The sequence below is a fragment of the Pseudophryne corroboree genome, assembly GCF_028390025.1.
Source record: "Pseudophryne corroboree isolate aPseCor3 chromosome 3 unlocalized genomic scaffold, aPseCor3.hap2 SUPER_3_unloc_3, whole genome shotgun sequence".
NCBI lineage: Eukaryota > Metazoa > Chordata > Amphibia > Anura > Myobatrachidae > Pseudophryne > Pseudophryne corroboree.
In genome coordinates, this window is record NW_026967519.1 from 3,516,753 (window position 1) to 3,538,798 (window position 22,046).

Sequence of the window (22,046 nt, forward strand, 5' to 3'; positions counted from 1 at the left end):
AGTAGTTTTGGTTGAACCACATCTGGTCTAGACAGAAGCAATTGATTAAAGACAGGAGGAGACACTGCTGCCTGTGAGTAGCACCAGGTAATGGCACTTATTATGTGCTGTTGGAGCCGACTTTTGTGATAGTTATACTGTTATAATGGAGGTGTGTGTGGGTGTGCTTTGGCTGACATTGATTAATGGACAATTTATTCTGTCATATGCACAATTTTAGGTTTATTATAGTCCTCAATAGCATTTCTCTATCGTCCTAGTGGATGCTGGGGTTCCTGAAAGGACCATGGGGGATAGCGGCTCCGCAGGAGACAGGGCACAAAAGTAAAGCTTTCCGATCAGGTGGTGTGCACTGGCTCCTCCCCCTATGACCCTCCTCCAAGCCAGTTAGATTTTTGTGCCCGGCCGAGAAGGGTGCAATCTAGGTGGCTCTCCTAAAGAGCTGCTTAGAAAAGTTTAGCTTAGGTTTTTTATTTTACAGTGAGTCCTGCTGGCAACAGGATCACTGCAACGAGGGACTTAGGGGAGAAGAAGTGAACTCACCTGCGTGCAGGATGGATTGGCTTCTTGGCTACTGGACATCAGCTCCAGAGGGACGATCACAGGTACAGCCTGGATGGTCACCGGAGCCTTGCCGCCGGCCCCCTTGCAGATGCTGAAGTAAGAAGAGGTCCAGAATCGGCGGCAGAAGACTCCTCAGTCTTCTAAAAGGTAGCGCACAGCACTGCAGCTGTGCGCCATTTTCCTCTCAGCACACTTCACACGGCAGTCACTGAGGGTGCAGGGCGCTGGGAGGGGGGCGCCCTGGGAGGCAAATGAATACCTATTTTGGCTAAAAATACCTCACATATAGCCTCCGGAGGCTATATGGAGATATTTAACCCCTGCCAGAATCCGTTAAGAGCGGGAGACGAGGCCGCCGAAAAAGGGGCGGGGCCTATCTCCTCAGCACACAGCGCCATTTTCCCTCACAGAAAGGCTGGAGGGAAGGCTCCCAGGCTCTCCCCTGCACTGCACTACAGAAACAGGGTTAAAACAGAGAGGGGGGGCACTAATTTGGCGATATGCTTATATATTAAGATGCTATAAGGGAAAACACTTATATAAGGTTGTCCCTATATAATTATAGCGTTTTTGGTGTGTGCTGGCAAACTCTCCCTCTGTCTCTCCAAAGGGCTAGTGGGTCCTGTCCTCTATCAGAGCATTCCCTGTGTGTGTGCTGTGTGTCGGTACGTGTGTGTCGACATGTAGGAGGACGATGTTGGTGAGGAGGCGGAGCAATTGCCTGTAATGGTGATGTCACTCTCTAGGGAGTCGACACCGGAATGGATGGCTTATTTAGGAAATTACGTGATAATGTCAACACGCTGCAAGGTCGGTTGACGACATGAGACGGCCGACAAACAATTAGTACCGGTCCAGACGTCTCAAAAACACCGTCAGGGGTTTTAAAACGCCCGTTTACTTTAGTCGGTCGACACAGACACAGACAGGGACACTGAATCCAGTGTCGACGGTGAATAAACAAACGTATTCCTTATTAGGGCCACACGTTAAAGGCAATGAAGGAGGTGTTACATATTTCTGATACTACAAGTACCACAAAAGAGGGTATTATGTGGGATGTGAAAAAACTACCATAGTTTTTCCTGAATCAGATAAATTAAATAAAGTGTGTGATGATGCGTGGGTTCCCCCCGATAGAAAATTATGGGCGGTATACCCTTTCCCGCCAGAAGTTAGGGCGCGTTGGGAAACACCCCTTAAGGTGGATAAGGCGCTCACACGCTTATCAAAACAAGTGGCGGTACCGTCTATAGATAGGGCCGTCCTCAAGGACCAGCTGACAGGAGGCTGGAAAATATCATAAACAGTATATACACACATACTGGTGTTATACTGCGACCAGCGATCGCCTCAGCCTGGATGTGCAGAGCTGGGGTGGCTTGGTCGGATTCCCTGACTAAAAATATTGATACCCTTGACAGGGACAGTATTTTATTGACTATAGAGCATTTAAAGGATGCATTTCTATATATGCGAGATGCACAGAGGGATATTTGAACTCTGGCATCATGAGTAAATGCGATGTCCATAACTGCCAGAAGATGTTATGGACACGACAGTGGTCAGGTGATGCAGATTCCAAACGGCACAAAGGTGTATTGCCGTATAAAGGAAGAGGAGTTATTTGGGGTCGGTCCATCGGACCTGGTGGCCACGGCAACTGCTGGAAAATCCACCGTTTTTTACCCTAAGTCACATCTCTGCAGAAAAAGACGCCGTCTTTTCAGCCTCGGTCCTCTTGTCCCTATAAGATAATATCTGCCCAGGGATAGAGGAAAGGGAAGAAGACTGCAGCAGGCAGCCCATTCCCAGGAACAGAAGCGTTCCACCGCTTCTGACAAGTTCTCAGCATGGCGCTGAGACCGTACAGGACCCCTGGATCCTACAAGTAGTATCCCAGGGGTACAGATTGGAATGTCGAGACGTTTCCCCTTCGCAGGCTCCTGAAGTCTGCTTTACCAAGGTCTCCCTCCGACAAGGAGGCAGTATGGGAAAAAATTCACAAGCTGTATTCCCAGCAGGTGATAATTAAATTACCCCTCCTACTACAAGAAAAGGGGTATTATTCCACACTATATTGTGGTACTGAAGCCAGAAGGCTAGGTGAGACTTATTCTAAAAATTTTTTTTTTGAACACTTACAAAGGTTCAAATCAAGATGGAGTCACTCAGAACAGTGATAACGAACCAGGAAGAAGGGGACTATATAGTGTCCCGGGACATCAGGGATGCTTACCTCTATGTCCCAAATTTGCCCTTCTCACTAAGGGTACCTCAGGTTCGTGGTGCAGAACTGTCACTATCAGTTTCAGACGCTGCCGTTTGGATTGTCCACGGCACCCCGGGTCTTTACCAAGGTAATGGCCGAAATGATGATTCTTCTTCGAAGAAAAGGCGTCTTAATTATCCCTTACTTGGACGATCTCCTGATAAGGGCATAGTCCAGGGAACAGTTGGAGGTCGGAGTAGCACTATCTCGGATACTGCTACAACAGCACGGGTGGATTCTAAATATTCCAAAATCGCAGCTGATCCCGACGACACGTCTGCTGTGCCTAGGGATGATTCTGGACGCAGTCCAGAAAAAGGTGTTTCTCCCGGAAGAGAAAGCCAGGGAGTTATCCGAGCTAGTCAGGAACCTCCTAAAAACAGTGCATCATTGCACAAGGGTCCTGGTAAAAATGGTGGCTTCCTACGAAGCAGTTCCATTCGGCAGATTTCACGCAAGAACTTTTCAGTGGGATCTGCTGGACAAATGGTCCGGATCGCATCTTCAGATGCATCAGCGGATAACCCTATATCCAAGGACAAGGGTGTCTCTCCTGTGGTGGTTATAGAGTGCTCATCTTCTAGAGGGCCGCAGATTCGGCATTCAGGATTGGATGCTGGTGACCACGGAGCCCAGCCCGAGAGGCTGGGGAGCAGTCACACAAGGAAAAAATTTCCAGGGAGTGTGATCAAGTCTGGAGATTTTTCTCCACATAAATATACTGGAGCTAAGGGTAAATTTATAATGCTCTAAGCTTAGCAAGACCTCTGCTTCAAGGTCAGCCGGTATTGATCCAGTGGGAAAAACATCACGGCAGTCGCCCACGTAAACAGACAGGGCGACACAAGAAGCAGGAGGGCAATGGCAAAAACTGCAAGGACTTTTCGCTGGGCGGAAAATCATGTGATAGCACTGTCAGCAGTGTTTCATCCCGGGAATGGAAACTGGGAAGCAGACTTCCTCAGCAGGCACGACCTCCACCCGGGAGAGTGGAAACTTCATCGGGAAGTTTTTTCCACATGATTGTAAACCGTTGGGAAATACCAAAGGTGGACATGATGGCGTCCCGTCTGAACAAAAAACGGGACAGGTATTGCGCCAGGTCAAGAGACCCTCAGGCAATAGCTGTGGACGTTCTGGTAACACCGTGGGTGTACCAGTCGGTGTATGTGTTCCCTCCTCTGCTTCTCATACCTAAGGTGCTGAGAATTATAAGACGTAGAGGAGTAAGAACTATACTCATGGCTCCGGATTGGCCAAGAAGGACTTGGTACCCGGAACTTCAAGAGATGCTTACAGAGGTCTTATGGCCTCTGCCGCTAAGAAGGGACTTGCTTCAGCAAGTACCATGTCTGTTCCAAGACTTACCGCAGCTGCGTTTGTCGGCAGGGCGGTGGAAAGCCGGATCCTAAGGGAAAAAGGCATTCCGGAAGAGGTCATTCCTACCCTGGTCAAAGCCAGAAAGGAGGTGACCGCACAACATTATCACCACATGTGGCGAAAATATGTTGCGTGGTGTGAGGCCAGGAAGACCCCACAAAGAAATTTCAACTCGGTCGTTTCCTGCATTTCCTGCAAACAGGAGTGTCTATGGGCCTCAAATTGGGGTCCATTAAGGTTCAAATTTCGGCCCTGTCGATTTTCTTCCAGAAAGAATTGGCTTCAGTTCCTGAAGTCCAGAAGTTTGTCAAGGGAGTATTGCATATACAACCCCCTTTTGTGCCTCCAGTGGCACTGTGGGATCTCAACGTAGTTCTGGGATTCCTCAAATCACATTGGTTTAAAACCAGTCAAATCTGTGGATTTGAAGCATCTCACATGAAAAGTGACCATGCTCTTGGCCCTGGCTTGGACCAGGCGAGTGTCAAATTGGTGGTTTTTTTCTCAAAAAAGCCCATATCTGTTTGTCCATTCGGACAGGGCAGAGCTGCGGACTCGTCCCCAGTTCTCTCCCTAAGGTGGTGTCAGTGTTTCACCTGAACCAGCTTATTGTGGTGCCTTGCACCTACTAGGGACTTGGAGGACTCCAAGTTGCTAGATGTTGTCAGGGCCCTGAAAATATGTTCCAGGACGGCTGGAGTCAGGAAAACTGACTTGCTGTTATCCTGTATGCACCCAACAAACTGGGTGCTCTTGCTTCTAAGCAGACTATTGCTAGTTGGATGTGTAATACAATTCAGCTTGCACATTCTGTGGCAGGCCTGCCACAGCCAAAATATGTAAATGCCCATTCCACAAGGAAGGTGGGCTCATCTTGGGCGGCTGCCCGAGGGGTCTCGGCTTTACAACTTTGCCGAGAAGCTACTTGGTCAGGGGCAAACACGTTTGCTAAATTCTACAAATTTGATACCCTGGCTAAGGAGGACCTGGAGTTCTCTCATTCGGTGCTGCAGAGTCATCCGCACTCTCCCGCCCGTTTGGGAGCTTTGGTATAATCCCCATGGTCCTTTCAGGAACCCCAGCATCCACTAGGACGATAGAGAAAATAAGAATTTACTTACCGATAATTCTATTTCTCGGAGTCCGTAGTGGATGCTGGGCGCCCATCCCAAGTGCGGATTATCTGCAATACTTGTACATAGTTACAAAAATCGGGTTATTATTGTTGTGAGCCATCTTTTCAGAGGCTCCGCTGTTATCATACTGTTAACTGGGTTTAGATCACAAGTTGTACGGTGTGATTGGTGTGGCTGGTATGAGTCTTACCCGGGATTCAAAATTCCTCCCTTATTGTGTACGCTCGTCCGGGCACAGTACCTAACTGGCTTGGAGGAGGGTCATAGGGGGAGGAGCCAGTGCACACCACCTGATCGGAAAGCTTTACTTTTGTGCCCTGTCTCCTGCGGAGCCGCTATCCCCCATGGTCCTTTCAGGAACCCCAGCATCCACTACGGACTCCGAGAAATAGAATTATCGGTAAGTAAATTCTTATTTATACTGTACTGGGCATCTCCCCACATGTCAGACAAATTAATCTTAGATGTGCTAAATTTAGCACAGCTACAATCAGATCTGAATTGGGCCCATTGTTCAATGAATAAGGTAACATCACTAATGCCTCTGGAGATTACATAGAGCAAATGGTTACCGGTAGTCTAGGGGCTACAGTACCGACACGCTAATTTTCTATCTGCGTACACTTTTATCCATAAAGAAAACTAGACTTATATGCAGTCTGCCTATACAAGTATGTACTATGGTTTCCTGGGGTATGCACTAAGAAGGGTCAGCGTAGGAGTTTATGGCTACTGGGCTTAGCAGTTAAAAAGAACCACTGGTACCCGTGTAGAATAAACCATTGTCTGCAATGATATTGATGATCTGTGTCCTAAATGTATTTTAATGTGATAATTATGCAGCATGTTATGTGATTTACCAGGCGTATGACTGTCACTGTCTATTCTCCACAGCGGAGAGGGAGCACGTCGGAGGGTCTCTACCAGGAGGGGATGATGGAGGATTACCGGCCCCCCACATCACAGGGTAAGAGGAGAGCCGATTACAGTCCTGTCTGTGTGGCTTTAGGAGATACCGCCACTGTGCGTGTAATTACAGTGTTATATGTGTACAGCGTGATCAGTGACGGTGCTGGGAGGGACCTTCAGCGACGGAGGGATGACTGTGGCTATATAGGGTATTCTAGTCAGAGCAGTACTATGGTGGACAGATATAAGACCACGTCATTTCTTTGTCCGTGGCCCGTACATGAAACCTCCTTTCCTAATTCATCTATGTATTACCAGCTTTCAGCTTCCATCACCATCCCACGCATGGGTGAGAGAGAGGGCCAGGGAGGGCGATATGTGGGTGAGAGTGTAATTACGGATAGTGTAGGCTAGGCAGCGGTGCTGGTGCTGGAAGGAAAGCATATGAAGCCACCGGCAGGGGAAGTAGTGAAGGGAGATGTTAGAGAGATGGGAACAGGGCTGATAGTTGGGTGGTGAGAAAGAAGACTAGGAGTTTTATCAAAGTTTGGAGAGCGATAAACTACCAGCCAATCACACAGCAGATGCAAAATCATTGTGGTAACGCAGGTGTGGGAACCGTAGTTTGCCCACATGTCAGTAGTGGGCGCCCAGGCAGTGTACGGGTTGGGTACATGAGACAGGCGCTGACGGGGTCTCACAGGAGAGTGCTGGTTAAGGTCCTATACCGGTGTTTTCAGGCAGTGTACTCTCCTGTTTAACTTCTCCTGTAATTCTGGTCACACGTGTAGCAATCCCAAGATGAAAAAATTAGGGCTATAGCTACTTAGGGTACCAGGGAACAATTCTGCTTTTGTACCCCTCCTGGGGACCTGAGCTGTAACTTACCCAGTCACTGTCACCTTAAACAGCAAATAAATACTCCAGATTTGCACAGTCGTTGGTGGCCTCCAGTCTGGGACAAACTTTCCGCTATTCCCCGCAGCTGTCAGCAATTCCGTCCAAGAGTCCCCCTGCTTTTGGTGGTCCCACTCCAGCAAGGTGAGCCCTCACTGGCCCTCTATTAGAGTTTATGAAAGTAACTGCGTACAGTTTGACCCCAGTCCCTGATTGGCTATCAGAGGAATCCTACCTATCCTGATTGGTCCATGCTGGCAGGATTCCTCCTCATGGGAGGGTTCAATTATGTTCAGGGGTGGGCTCTGGAGAGCAGCAGGAGAGCCCTGGGATGAAACACTGGGGTAAGTGAAAGGCTAAATGGCTGACAACAGATAACAACAGCTTGGATACATCTTCATTAGCAATAGTTTTGTCACGTAGTGGTAAATTTACTAGGGGGGGAGGTTTTTTTAGAATGAGCGATGTTGCCTATACCATAGCAACCAATCCGATTCTATCTATCATCTTCTAGAAGCAGCTAGATAGATGTTAAGTAGAATCTGATTGGTTGCTATGAGCCAGTTCTAAAAAAAGACCTCCCACCTTAGTAAATTTACCCCGTAGATGGGGAAAAATGAAGACGGTGGCTGCACTGTGAAACAATGACTATCTCAGAACCTAATAGATACTAAAAATAGTTAATTATTTTCTTTACACATACATTAACATTTACCGGGTGTATTACTATATCAGCAGGTATTGTAAAGTATATCTGGTATTTACCGTACATGTAAAACACACTCTGCGGTAGGTGCTATAGAGCAAATTTCTGCAGCGGGGTACGTTGGTTTCCACAGGGAAACATCAGGGTGTAGAGATGGATCTCGGCACCAACAGGCTGAAGCTTTAGATTGTCCCAGGATGCATTGTGGGGCTTCTATAACCCGCCTCCAGGCACTGTGAGCTCAGTTTCGAGTTGGTGCCCTGCAGAGCAGGTCACTTAACAGGGGGCTGCGCTAGGCAGCCCTGAAAAAGCTTTTCGAAGACTTCAAGGGCTGCAGCACTTACATGTCAGGGTGACATTCTGTGCTGCGGCTCCGTCACCTCCCCAGTGGCATCACATACTCGCGCTGGCTCTGTTCCTGGGTACTTGCGGCGGAGACACTCCGTCTCTGGGCACGCGGTCGCAGACGCTCTCCTGGTTCGCGTGGCTGCTACTGAAGGGTGAAGGTAAGAGGGTCCCCCAGGCGGGACCCGCCATTAAATCGCGTTCCGGTCGCAGTCTAGGAGACGAACTGCAACGCTGGCGTGGACACTGTAACTGGGTAGGGACCCCACTATGGGGGTAATTCCAAGTTGATCGCAGTAGGAATTTTGTTATCAGTTGGGCAAAACCATGTGCACTGCAGGTGGGGCAGATATAACATTTGCAGAGAGAGTTAGATTTGGGTGGGTTATTTTGTTTCTGTGCAGGGTAAATACTGGCTGCTTTATTTTTACACTGCAAATTAGATTGCAGATTGAACACACCACACCCAAATGTAACTCTCTCTGCACATGTTAAATCTGCCTTCCCTGCAGTGCACATGGTTTTGCCCAACTGCTAACAAAATTCCTGCTGCGATCAACTTGGAATTACCCCCTATATCCACCAGGGCAGAGGAGTACAGGTTGGATATATTAATATCCACTTTTAAAAAGGCTCCATAGTACCAGGTGGTGAAGTCCAGCATAGGAAAGAAGGCACTTGACCTGTAGCCCCTCCCCGGCCAAGGGCGCCATCTACTAGTGGAGTTACCGCCCTGGAGCTGCCTCACACTCTCCCTCACTCCCTGACTGAGACGCTGGGCGCCATTTTCTAGAATAGCTGCGACTGGTCTCCGGGACTGCAGGGCAAGGTCTCCTTTGTAAACCGGCCTGTACATCAGCTCCGTGGTCTTACAAACACTTAAGTATTCTACATGTCGTTATTAAGACAGCGTTAGTTAAAAACAAGTGTACCTGTGCCAAAATATATTGTACAAGTATTCTGATATGTACATTCGGTCTCAGACCATGCATTGTTTTAAATATATATATAGTACAGTGCAGTTTTATTGTCTGACTAAAATAATTATCTGCATTGTCACTGTGAGTGTGTGTGCCTGTATCTGCTGTGTGGATCTCACTTTCAGTGTATCCCAGCTGTATCTATTACTGTATTCTGTACCCTAAGGGACTAGGTGCGTCAGGTTCTCATAGTGCTGCACAGTATTTACCGATTACAGTGTATTCTACTGTGTACTCAGTCACATAATACCAGATTTATTTGCTGGTGTTGTGTACTGTGTCCTCAGTCATATATTACCGGATTTAGTCACTGGTATTTGTGTACTGTGTACGTGGTCACATACTAGAGGATTTATTCGCAGGTATTAGTACTCTGTCTGGCTGTATCATACTAAGACGCTCTGCGGTTGCATTCACTGTAAAAATGCCTAACACAAAGGGCGGAAAATCTGAGAATGATCCTGCAGCGCATGCGCCTAGGATTTGCCTGAGGGGGAAGTTTTTATGATGGTCTGTGTACTATGTGCCATGCATCTCCCAGTCAGTCCGCTGCTCCTGTTACCAATCAGGAGCCACCTTGGGTGGCGTTTTCAACTATGCTCAATACGTTTGTGCAACGCCTTGCGTCCCCTATGGGACCCCCTGTGCCATTGCAGCCACATATTGTCCCTATGGTAAACCCGCCCTGGGCAGATAATTTGTCTACCTAGTTGCAGCAATTAAATCAATCCTTGGTTAGACATAAGACTGCACCAAGTCACTCTCGTGTCACGGGGTAATCTAAGCGGGCTACTTCCTCCTCACAATCCACTAATATCTCAGAGGACTCCTCCTCTGATGATGGGTTGAATACTGTCCTGTCAGACACTGACTCAGCTGCTTCTGACGAGGAATCTACAACTCAGGTTGATGTCCCTGACCTAGTGGAAGCTATTAAGCAAATCCTACAAATCGATGATGATGTGGATCCCACTACTGTGTCTAAGAAACCTAATAAATGTAAACGTTAGAAGGTAACTAAAACATTCTTACCACATTCTGATCATCTTGTGGAAATACAACAAGAACCCTGGACTTCTCCCCGTCTACAAGGATGGTAGCACGCTATCCTCTCCCTACAGAGTTGTGTAACAAGTGGGAAAATTCACCGCCGGTGGATTCCCATGTCACCCGCCTTGTGGTGTCTTCTGCTCTGCCGGTCACCACTGTCACCTCACTGAAGGAACTGACAGATAAACGTGTGGAGGGTTGCCTGAAGTCTATTTACTCCCTTACAGGTGCTGTACATAGACCCACTACAGCAGCCTCCTGGGTTGCAAAAAGAATTGAAGCATGGGTTCAGGCTATGGAGGAAGAGCTGCCTCAGGATATATCTGACACTGCCAGACAATATCTGTCTTGTATTAATATGGCCACCTATTACATTCAGGAGGCGGCTAAGGCATCGACTACGTCCATCCTAGCTCACCGTATTTTCTGGTTGAGGTCATGGAAGGTGGACCTGGACTCCAAAAAGACCTTGGAGATACTCCCTTTTAAGGGGGACATCCTATTTGGGTAAGATCTCAATAAAATTGTGACTGACTTAGCGGCTGCAAATAGTAATCCTTCTGCACACAAGTTAAAAGGTACCACTTTTCGATCCTTTCGACCTCAAGGGAAAGCAAAAGGTCAGACATACCCAAGATAATATTGTGCTCCCAAAACCACTAAGCTTAAAGCGAAACAATCCTGGGCTGCCCGTCAGTCTGTTTCTAAACAAGACAAGCTTGCCGCATGACAGGGCGGGCCTCCCCCTGGGGGACCCCAGGGTGGAAGGCCAACTTCTGCGACTCACCCAGGTCTGGTTGATGACCACTTCAGACGCATGGGTGCGAGAAGTTGTCTCTCACACCGGTACGCAGTCTCTTTCAAGAGACGTCCCCCTCGCCAGTTCTGCACAACGGTTATCCCTTCGGATACGCTGAAGGTGCAAGCTCTACAACTGGTTGTGCGTTCCCTCCTGGACACAGGAGTGTTGGTGCCGGTACCTGTGTCCCAGGGAGGCAAAGGATACTACTCAAACCTGTTTCTAGTCCTGAAACCCAATGGGTCTTTCCGGCCTATACTCAACCTCAAATCACTGAACAAATTCTGTATGGAAACATTGCGCTCAATTGTACTGGCCATGGAACCCAGAGACTATATGGTATCCCTGGATATACAAGATGCTTACCTGCATATTCCTATTGCCATATTGTATCAGCAATATCTGTGGTTTACTATTGGCAACCTTCACTATCAGTTCCAGGCTCTGACGTTTGGACTGGCCACGGCCCCTCGGATCTTCACCACGGTTATGGCTGTGATGACGGCTTATCTCCGTTGGCAGGGAGTCAGGATCCTGCCGTATCTAGATGACTTGCTGATTCTGGCAAACTCCCATGATGTCCTCTTCAGTCATCTACAACTGACGGTAAACTTCCTACAAGCCCACGAGTGGCTCATCAACTGGAAGAAGTCCTCGCTGGTCTCTGCTCGGAGCATGGTGTACCTGGGGGCACTACTGGACACACACAGTCAATGGTTGTTTCTGTCTTCAGAGAAGGTCCTGAAACTTCAGGACTGGAGCAGATGCTTCCTCTCTCGCCCAAGAGTGTGGTACACTCGGCGATGCAGGTACTAGGCCTCATGGTGTCGGCTTTTGACATGGTAGAGTACGCTCAATTTCATTCTCGCCCTCTGCAGAGGTTAATCCTTTCCAAGTGGGATGGCCTACCTCATCGGATCAGGTCTCACATGATTTCCTTGACTCCGGAGGGTCATCTGTTGCTGACCTGGTGGCTACAGGACCAGCAGTTGAGCAGGGGCCGTCCCTTCTGGATCCCCAACTGGATCTCCAACTGGATCCTACTGAATATGGACGCCAGTCTGACAGGTTGGGGTGTGGTGTTGGAGCAACACTCTTTCCAGGGTTGGTGGACCATGGAGGAATCACTCCTCCCGATAAACATTCTGGAATTGCGTGCAGTGTTCAATGCTTTGTCTTTCACCCTGCCTCGGATACAGAACAGGCCTGTTCAGGTACGGTCAGACAACGCCACCACAGTGGCGTACATAAACCATCAAGGCAGCACTCGAAGCTGCATGGCAATGATGGAAGTGTCAAAATCCTTCGTTGTGCGGATCGACATCTGCCAGCAATATCGGGAGTCCTCAACTGGGAAGTGGATTTCCTCAGTCGCCAGGATGTGCACGCCGGAGAGTGGAGTCTTCATCATGAAGTCTTTCAACTCCTAGTGGACAAGTGGGGCCTACCAGATGTAGACCTGATGGTGTTTCGACACTATCACAAAGTTCCGGTCTTTGGATCAAGAGCCAGGGATCCTCAAGCAGCGTTCGTGGACGCACTGGCAATTCCATGGAACTTTCGGCTGCCCTACGTGTTCCCTTCAGTGTCACTACTGCCCAGGGCACTATGGAAGTACAAACAAGAAGGAGGAAAACTACTTCTAGTCGCTCCAGCATGGCCCAGATGGCATTGGTTCTCAGACCTGCAGGGTCTATCGATAGAGCGTCCTCTTCTACCTCCTCAATGCCAAGACCTCCTCGTTCAGGGCCCTTGTGTCTACCCGGACCTGGCCAGACTGGCTTTGATGGCGTGGCTCTTGAAGCATCGCTCCTGAAAGCCAAATGATTTTCAGAGGTGGTTATCCAAACTATGCTGAAGGCCCACAAACCGGCTTCTGCGCGGATTTATTACAGGGTCTGGAATTCTTACTTCACCTGGTGTGCTGCTAAGAATTACGATGCTTACAAATTCAGTACTTCCAGACTTCTGGCTTTTCTGCAACAAGGCCTAGACTTGGGCCTTCGTCTGGCCTCCCTCAAGGTTCATATCTTTGCATTGTCGGTATGACGTCAGAGAAAAATTGCGTCTATTCCTGACGTTCATACTTTCACTCATGGTGTTTTACGGATTCAGCCTCCCCATGTCCCTCCTGTGGCTCCATGGAATCTGTCTGTTGTTCTAAATGCCCTGCAAGAGTCTCCATTTGAACTTCTTGAGTCAGTGAATCTTAAATGGCTCACGGTCAAGGTCCTGTTCCTACTGGCTATTGCCTCTGCTAGAAAGGTGTCAGACCTAGGCGCTCTGTCCTGTCGTACACTCTTTCTGATATTTCACCGTGACCGGGCAGTTCTGAGAACTTGCTCTGGTTATTTGCCTAAGGTGGTGTCATCTTTTCACCTTAACCAAGAGATTGTGGTTCTGGCCTTCATCTCTTCTGGTTTGTCATCCGAAGAGCGGTCTTTGGATTTGGTACGGGCTCGCTGTGTTTACGTAGAGAGGACTGCCTCTATTCGGAGGTCAGATACCCTTTTTGTACTTTTTGGTTTTCACAAATGTGGCTGGCCTGCGAACAAGCAAACATTGGCCAGATGGATTAGAATGGTGATTGCACAAACATATGCACAGGCTGGTCTTCCAGCTCCTGCTGCTATTAAAGCCCATTCTACTCGGTCTGTGGGACCTTCTTGGGCGGCCCTCCGAGGCGCATCTGCTTGAATTGTGCAAGGCGACTAAATGGTCCTCAGTGAACATGTTCATTAGGTTCTATGCCTTTGATACTTCTACCTCCCGGGATGCTTCCTTTGTACGCCGAGTTCTCATACCCGCTACGTCGCGTCCCCTCCCATGAAGAACTGCCTTAGGACATCCCTGATGTTTCCCTGTGGAAACCAATGTACCCCGCTGAAGAAAAGGAGATTTATGGTAGACTTACCATTGTTAAATCTCTTTCTGCGGTGTACATTGGTTCCACAGGGTGCCCGCCCTGACGCACCTAGCTTCTTTGTGTTTGTATGGCATTAGCCGCTAGTACCTTTTCCTGTCGTGAGAACGTGGTTCTATGTGACTAACATCTACCTTCTTTTTTACCTGCTCCTGCATTGGACTTGTTAACGAAACTGAGCTCACAGTGCCTGGAGGCGGGGTTATAGAGGAGGCCCCAATGCATCCTGGGACAGTCTAAAGCTTTAGCCTGTTGGTGCCTGGATCGAGATTCATCTCTACACCCCAATATTTCCCTGTGGAACCAATGTACCTCGCAGAAAGAGATTTAATAATAGTAAGTCTGCGTATATGTAAGGTGCTCGGTGTAAGGACTAAAATTCTGTGAGTCACAGGCTAAAACATAGAAAGATAGAATTTGATTGCAAATAAGAACCTCTTGGCCCATCTAGTCTGCCCTGTCCTGTGCATACATGTCACTCCCAGGAGCCTTTGCTCTTCTTTATTTTTCCCATGTCTATATCATCTAACCACAATGTATTTCTCTCCCATAGGTCTCACTGAGGATAAAGAAATATCTGGAGGATCCTGCATCCCTATTTCTTCTTCGTACTGTATGACCAAGGATCACAGTGTTGTTATAGATAACCAGACTGATCCAGTTGAGACACATTGTACATCTACTCACATAAAGGCGGAACCAGTCTCATGTGATGGAGGAGACCTCACACACACTAATAATTATACTCCCACATATCATACGCAGTATACATCTACTCATATTAAGGAGGAACCAGTCTCATGTAACGGAGGAGACCTCACAAACACTGATAATTATACTCTCACATACAAAACACAGTATGCATCTACTCATCTTAAGGAGGAACCAGCCTCCTGTGATGGAGGAGACCTCACTGATAATTATACTCCCACTTATCATACACAGTATACATCTACTCATCTTAAGGAGGAACCAGTCTCATGTAACGGAGGAGACCTCACAGACGCTGATAATTATACTCTCACATACAATACACAGTATGCATCTACTCATCTTAAGGAGGAACCAGCCTCCTGTGATGGAGGAGACCTCACTGATAATTATACTCCCACATATCATACACAGTATACATCTACTCATATTAAGGAGGAACCAGTCTCATGTAACGGAGGAGACCTCACAGACGCTGATAATTATACTCTCACATACAATACACAGTATGCATCTACTCATCTTAAGGAGGAACCAGTCTCATATGACGGTGGAGACCTCACAGACGCTGATAATTATACTCTCACATACAAAACACAGTATGCATCTACTCATCTTAAGGAGGAACCAGCCTCCTGTGATGGAGGAGACCTCACTGATAATTATACTCCCACATATCATACACAGTATACATCTACTCATATTAAGGAGGAACCAGTCTCATGTAACGGAGGAGACCTCACAGACGCTGATAATTATACTCTCACATACAATACACAGTATACATCTACTCATCTTAAGGAGGAACCAGTCTCCTGTGATGGAGGAGACCTCACAGACGCTGATAATTATACTCTCACATACAATACACAGTATACATCTACTCATCTTAAGGAGGAACCAGCCTCCTGTGATGGAGGAGACCTCACAGACGCTGATAATTATACTCTCACATACAAAACACAGTATGCATCTACTCATCTTAAGGAGGAACCAGCCTCCTGTGATGGAGGAGACCTCACTGATAATTATACTCCCACATATCATACACCGTATACATCTACTCATATTAAGGAGGAACCAGTCTCATGTAACGGAGGAGACCTCACAGACGCTGATAATTATACTCCCACATATCATACACAGTATACATCTACTCATCTTAAGGAGGAACCAGTCTCATGTAACGGAGGAGACCTCACAGACGCTGATAATTATACACCCACATATCATACACAGTATACATCTACTCATCTTAAGGAGGAACCAGTCTCATATGACGGTGGAGACCTTGCACACACTGATAATGATACTCCCACAGATCATACACAGTATAGCACTACTCATAGTAAGGAGGAACCAGCCTCATGTGATGGAGAAAACCTCACACACACTGATAATTATACGCCCACTGATCATACACAGTATACATCTACTCATAGTAAGGAGGAACCAGCCTCATGTGATGGAGGAGACCTCACACACACTGATAATTATACGCCCACAGATCATATACAGTATACATCTCATAGTAAGGAGGGATCAGTGTCATGTGACGGAGGAGACCACACACACCCTGACATGTATGCACCCACAGATCATACACAGTATACATCTATTCATATTAAGGAGGGATCGGTGTCGTATGAAGAAGGATGTGTGCTCTCTGAATTTGCCCATACTTTGGAGCATAATACACTAGACCATACTACACCAGTTGGAATCAAGGAAGTCTTAAAAAATGGTTCACAATGTGATAAAAACATACATAATATATCAGTGCCTCCGAATGAAACTAAGTGCCAAATTGTTTTTTCTGACAACTATGACTTTAATCAGGAAATGCACAAACAGGATATAGCCACAGCCGGCGATGGAAGCGGTAAGAGCATTATAGCAGAGAAGTCCTTTCTGTGTGACGTGTGTGGGAAACGTTTTACCCAGAAGTCGGCACTCAATCGACACCAGCTGGTGCACACGGGAGAGAAACCCTTTCCCTGCTCTGTCTGTGGGAAGCAATTCACCTGGAAAACCAACCTTATGGAGCATAACAAAATCCACACTGGGGAGAAACCATACCAATGTCCGGAGTGTGGGAAGTCTTTTGCCAGTAACTCCACTTTCATCAGCCATAAGAAAATCCATGGGGGAGAGAAACCGTATGCCTGCGATGAGTGCGGCAAGTGCTTCATGAAGAAGGCCAATCTCATTTGCCACCAAAGGATCCACACAGGCGAGAGGCCATATCCTTGCTCCGAGTGCGGCAAATGCTTTATCAGCAACTCGGAACTGGTGGTGCACCGGAGGATTCACACCGGGGAGCGGCCATACCCATGCTCCGAGTGTAGGAAGTCTTTTGTCTGTAGGTCAGATCTGGTTAAACACCTGAGAACTCACACAGGGGAGAAACCCTACTCCTGCTCTGAGTGTAGCAAATGTTTCGCTAGCAACTCCTCCCTCCTCACCCACCAGAGGATTCACGTGGACGAGAAGCCGTATCCTTGCCACGAGTGTGGGAAATGTTTCAAGAGGACTACCAATCTCATCAGCCACCAAAGGATTCACAAGGGGGAGAAACCACACAGATGTGCTGAATGCGGGAAGTGCTTCATTAGTCACATTTGCCTGGTCCAGCACCAGAGAGTCCACACCGGGGAGAAGCCCTACATGTGCTCTGAGTGCGGGAAGTGCTTTGTCTCCAGGTCGGCTCTTGTCAGGCATCAGAGGATTCACACTGGAGAGAAACCATTCCCCTGCGGGGAGTGCGGCGAGTCTTTTATATGTAGCTCGGCCCTTGTCAGTCATCAGAAAATCCACACTGGGGAGAGGCCGCATTGCTGCTCTGAGTGTGGGAAATGTTTCATCAAGAAGACGAACCTCAACAACCACCAGAAAACTCACACAGAAGAAAAGCCCTATAGCTGCCCCGAGTGCAGGAAGAGTTTTGTTAGCAGCACGGAGCTTGTTAAACATCAGCGTAATCATACGGGGGAGACACTCTGCCTGTGCTCAATTTGTGGGAAATGTTTTACTTTGAAGTCGGCACTCAACCGACATCATAGAGTGCACGCAGGAGAGAAGCAGTTTTCCTGTGCCATCTGCCAGAAAAGTTTTGCCTGTAAGTCCAATCTGACGAAGCACCGGATGAGTCACACCCGGGATAAAACTTAACTTGTGTGCTAGAACTTGTTTTTCCTGTCGGTTACGCCAAAATTGTAACTTAAGCAGTTGAACAGAAGGAATCTAGAAGGGTCTTGACAATCAATATTGTCTTTTGGTCATTTGGAATTGTGTTGGCGCCACTGTAACTTGCCAGCGTCGCTGCACTTCCTCTTGAACTGATTTTTCAAATCTCCACTGCCTGGCTCAAGTGGGTGAATACATTTTGCCAACCAGGCAGTGGGGAGATTTGATGATCATATTTGACTGCTTGGCCTTTTGTAGGCTTTTGACTGAGTTTTATTTTAAAGATCTTGGGCAATTTCTTGGATTATCTCTTACTGACAGCAAAAGTATAAGTACTTTTATGAGAAGCCGATCGGGTGAGTTATGTTGGCAGTGCAGCTTTATTCTAATCTCCTGCGTCCTGGTTTCAAATTAGTTGATGTTTCTCGGACAAGTTCCAGTGGTGCCCATATCATTAACAAGATGTTTTAGAATGTTCTGTAATGGGCATCCCGTATTCCTTATTTGAACACCCTGGTAATTAATGTACGTGGTAATTGATGTGTATTGCTCTTAGGATCTGTTCCCTATACATTGAAAAATTGCTAGTGTCGTATGTACTGCACTAATTCTCTGTACTGAATATATTATACACAGCGGGTCAAAAAATCACTTGTACATTTTTGTGTGGTGTCACCACGCAGGTTCCGATATATAGAATACAACCACTGGAAGAATGTAGTTAATGTAATGTAACCATAGGGATGTGTGCATCTGAGCAATGACTGTCAACAAAAAAGGGACAATTTTAATGTTATTTAAAACTAGCGTTTGCCCATTGCTTCGCTCACGTAAATGCCTGTGGTTGCTCAGCGGAACTAATTTTAAATAGACAGTAGTGCCATCTAATATTGTGATGTATATTTTATATTGTACACATTGATCACAAAATTTCTTTGTAAACAATATTTGCAGTTTTTTCTTCAGGGATAACACAAAGTAGCTTGGAGCTACTAACTCGTGAGCAAGCCACATAAAGCTGCCCATGGGAGATACAGCTGGTCCTGAGATCTATGCCTGCGGTCCTGAGTGTTTGCCCCTGAGACTTGTTGTTCGTCATAGCAAAGCAAATGCTTACAGGAAACTGCAGGCGCTTGAATTGTAAAGGAAAATTGATGGGGATAAGGGGTATATGTGATATAGACTCTCTGCCTCAATTAGGTTCCTCTGCAGAGCAGTCACTTTAAGTTGGGTTCTGTTGCATAACTTGGGCGAAGTCAAGTTCCACAGAAGCATGATCAGAACACCAACTTTCAGAGTGTCAAGCGGCTGGTTTTTCGTTTATTGCCCCTCCCCCTGATGTCACATCAAGACCATACATACCTCAGCGTCTTTCTAGGCCACTAAGCTATACAATCATGAAAACGTCATCCAAATTCATCCAGTAGTTCTTGCGTGATGCCGGTACGAACAGACAGGCAAAAATTCCTGAAAAAAACAATTGTTTAGTCTCCACAGTCTCTTAGACAGAGAAGTATTTTTCTGTAAAAAACATTGCTATGTTCAGACACAAACCCTTACAGTTTTATTATATGTATGGATATATTTCATTATTCTGCACACTATTTTAGTACCTATATGCTGGGGGGAAAAAACACAAGAGAGTAATATGACCAACTATTGAGACGTAACGTTTACATAACAGTCATTTTAAAAAGTTTGTAATCATGATTAAGGTCCTCTGTCCTACGTAATGTTACACTTATGTTCTTCACTTTGTCTGGGCATTAATGTCTGATGACCCTCTTGCACTGGTTTAGTTACATGGTCAATGACTATGTACTTCAGGTGTGCTACCACAAAATGTCTGTGTAACAGGGGCTCCCTCTGTGTATAGTAAACGGTATCCTGTCAGGATTCCGGCAGTCTATACCGACAACTGGGATGCCAAATGAGAGGACACCGGTCTGTAGGAGAGGTAAGCCGCAGGGGTGGGGGGTAGATTTAGGCTGCGAACAGAGGGTTAGGCTGTGGGTAGGGGGGTTAGGCATCCCCCAGGGAGGGTTAGGCTTAGTCAACACCACTGAGAATTAGGCTGCGGAAGGTGTAGGGTGTCAACACCACTGAGAATTAGGCTGCGGAAGGTGTAGGGTGTCAACACCACTGAGAATTAGGCTGCGGAAGGTGTAGGGTTAGGTTTAGGCTGCAGGGAGGGTGGGTTAGGATTAGGGGGCCAGGGAGGGAAGGTAAGTATACAGACCTTCCACTGTCGAGATTCCTATTCTGACCGGCGGCAAAGCGAACCCATCCCTAGAAATTGTAATTACCTTTCTTCATATTGTTATAGCGGGTATAACTCAAGCAAGAGCGGGAGCCACACTGTTTGTCTAAGAAATGTGAGAATATTGGAAGGATAGTGGCTAATTGCATTTGTTCTTACTCATTTATCTCCCTTCTGAATGATGTTTGTAACGGAGATTCTGGAATCAGGATAATGGCAGGTTGTAGTAAAACTCTAGCGGCTATGATGTATTAATCCAAAGTACCAGGGTGGACTGAAAACCTGAAGCACTTAACTGATTATAATTAGTTACCTTTGTGCAGTGGCGTAAGTTTGTCCCAGTTGCCCGGAGGCAAGAAAAATATTGGTGACCCCCCCCCAATATATATATATATATATATATATATATATATATATATATATATATATATATAGGTATACCCAAAGACGGCACTCACTGGTCTCACAAAGAAATACTGGACAACGTCCTCTTATCAACGTTTCTGGTTTATTTCAACCCGTCATCAGGATACACATAACAATTAACAAGTGACAAAGACATACCTTATATACCCCTCCATGCTGCCAAACGAGCGCGCCAAACTAAGATCCCAGCCGTCTAATCAGTGTAAACACACTACTCCCGGAAGTCCTTGTACGTGAGCACATCGCGTCCGGTTGCCTTAGCAACCTGTAACAACACCCAGGCCGTCAGCTATGACTCGCACCAATGACGGTGCATGCCATCACACGCTTCACTAAAAGACCAATCAGCAAGCGTGCCGCATCCCTCTCACGGAGCTCACCGGCCGCCGTAGTCATTCCCATAGCAACCTAATATAGTTGATAACACAAGCGGCCGGTGTTATTAACTATATTAGGTTGCTATGGGAATGACTACGGCGGCCGGTGAGCTCCGTGAGAGGGATGCGGCACGCCTGCTGATTGGTCTTTTAGTGAAGCGTGTGATGGCATGCACCGTCATTGGTGCGAGTCATAGCTGACGGCCTGGGTGTTGTTACAGGTTGCTAAGGCAACCGGACGCGATGTGCTCACGTACAAGGACTTCCGGGAGTAGTGTGTTTACACTGATTAGACGGCTGGGATCTTAGTTTGGCGCGCTCGTTTGGCAGCATGGAGGGGTATATAAGGTATGTCTTTGTCACTTGTTAATTGTTATGTGTATCCTGATGACGGGTTGAAATAAACCAGAAACGTTGATAAGAGGACGTTGTCCAGTATTTCTTTGTGAGACCAGTGAGTGCCGTCTTTGGGTATACCTGCATGCTTTCTGCCGACGCAGCACCTTGGCAAGTTATATACACGGGACAGAAGTGAGTGCCGACCATTTGGAAATTATATATATATATATATATATATATATATATATATAATCTCCTATATATTTGCCTACATCTGTGACTCTGTGCCTGGCCGTAACGCTGGGTGGAGTCACTGATGGGCTAAGCTACTGTATGCAGATAAGTGACGTTACACACCATGCACCTTCTCGGCACACATCTCCCCAGTCTTCCTTCGTCCCGCGCCGAAGACGTGAGGGTGGGAGGCGACTCTATGTCTGAAGCCGAGCGCCTGTCACTCCCGCTCCCCGCCTGAGCCCCGGCGCCTCTCCCCTGCCGTCTGCCCCAGCGAGGAGAGAGGCAACCCTGCACAGCGCTCCTATTGCCGGCACAGCCCTCGGTCCGGTCCTCTAGGTACAGCGGGTCCCCGGCTGCCTGGGGGGGGGAGGAAATGTGCCTGGTGACCTGTGGGGGAGATGTGCCTGCAGAGGGGCAGAGGGCGAAGGTGTGCCTGGCGGGGGGGCAGATGTGCGGCAGCGGGGACAGTGCACACTGGTGTGCTCCCCGGCTGCCGAGGGAGATGTGCCTGATGAAGGGGGGACGGGACATGTGCCTGGCTGGGGGAAG

The 22,046-nt window shown here is 47.4% G+C and overlaps 1 protein-coding gene across 1 annotated transcript; it reads left to right on the plus strand.

Moving 5' to 3' along the window:
* The first annotated feature begins 49 nt into the window (after window positions 1–49).
* On the plus strand, window positions 50–20,491 carry LOC134983938 (zinc finger protein 420-like). Its single transcript, XM_063949548.1, has 3 exons — window positions 50–87; window positions 6,247–6,319; window positions 14,515–20,491. Exons 2-3 carry the CDS (start codon window positions 6,286–6,288, stop codon window positions 17,841–17,843), a joined length of 3,363 nt encoding a protein of 1,120 aa, XP_063805618.1. The 5' UTR covers window positions 50–87; window positions 6,247–6,285; the 3' UTR covers window positions 17,844–20,491.
* Window positions 20,492–22,046: the final 1,555 nt, after the last annotated feature.

Bases quoted from the DNA above. Each gene is read 5' to 3' on its own strand.
- LOC134983938 (XM_063949548.1), top strand. From the start codon at position 6,286: ATGATGGAGGATTACCGGCCCCCCACATCACAGG. The intron at 6,320-14,514 runs GTAAGAGGAGAG...TCTCTCCCATAG, and splicing joins CCGGCCCCCCACATCACAGG to GTCTCACTGAGGATAAAGAA.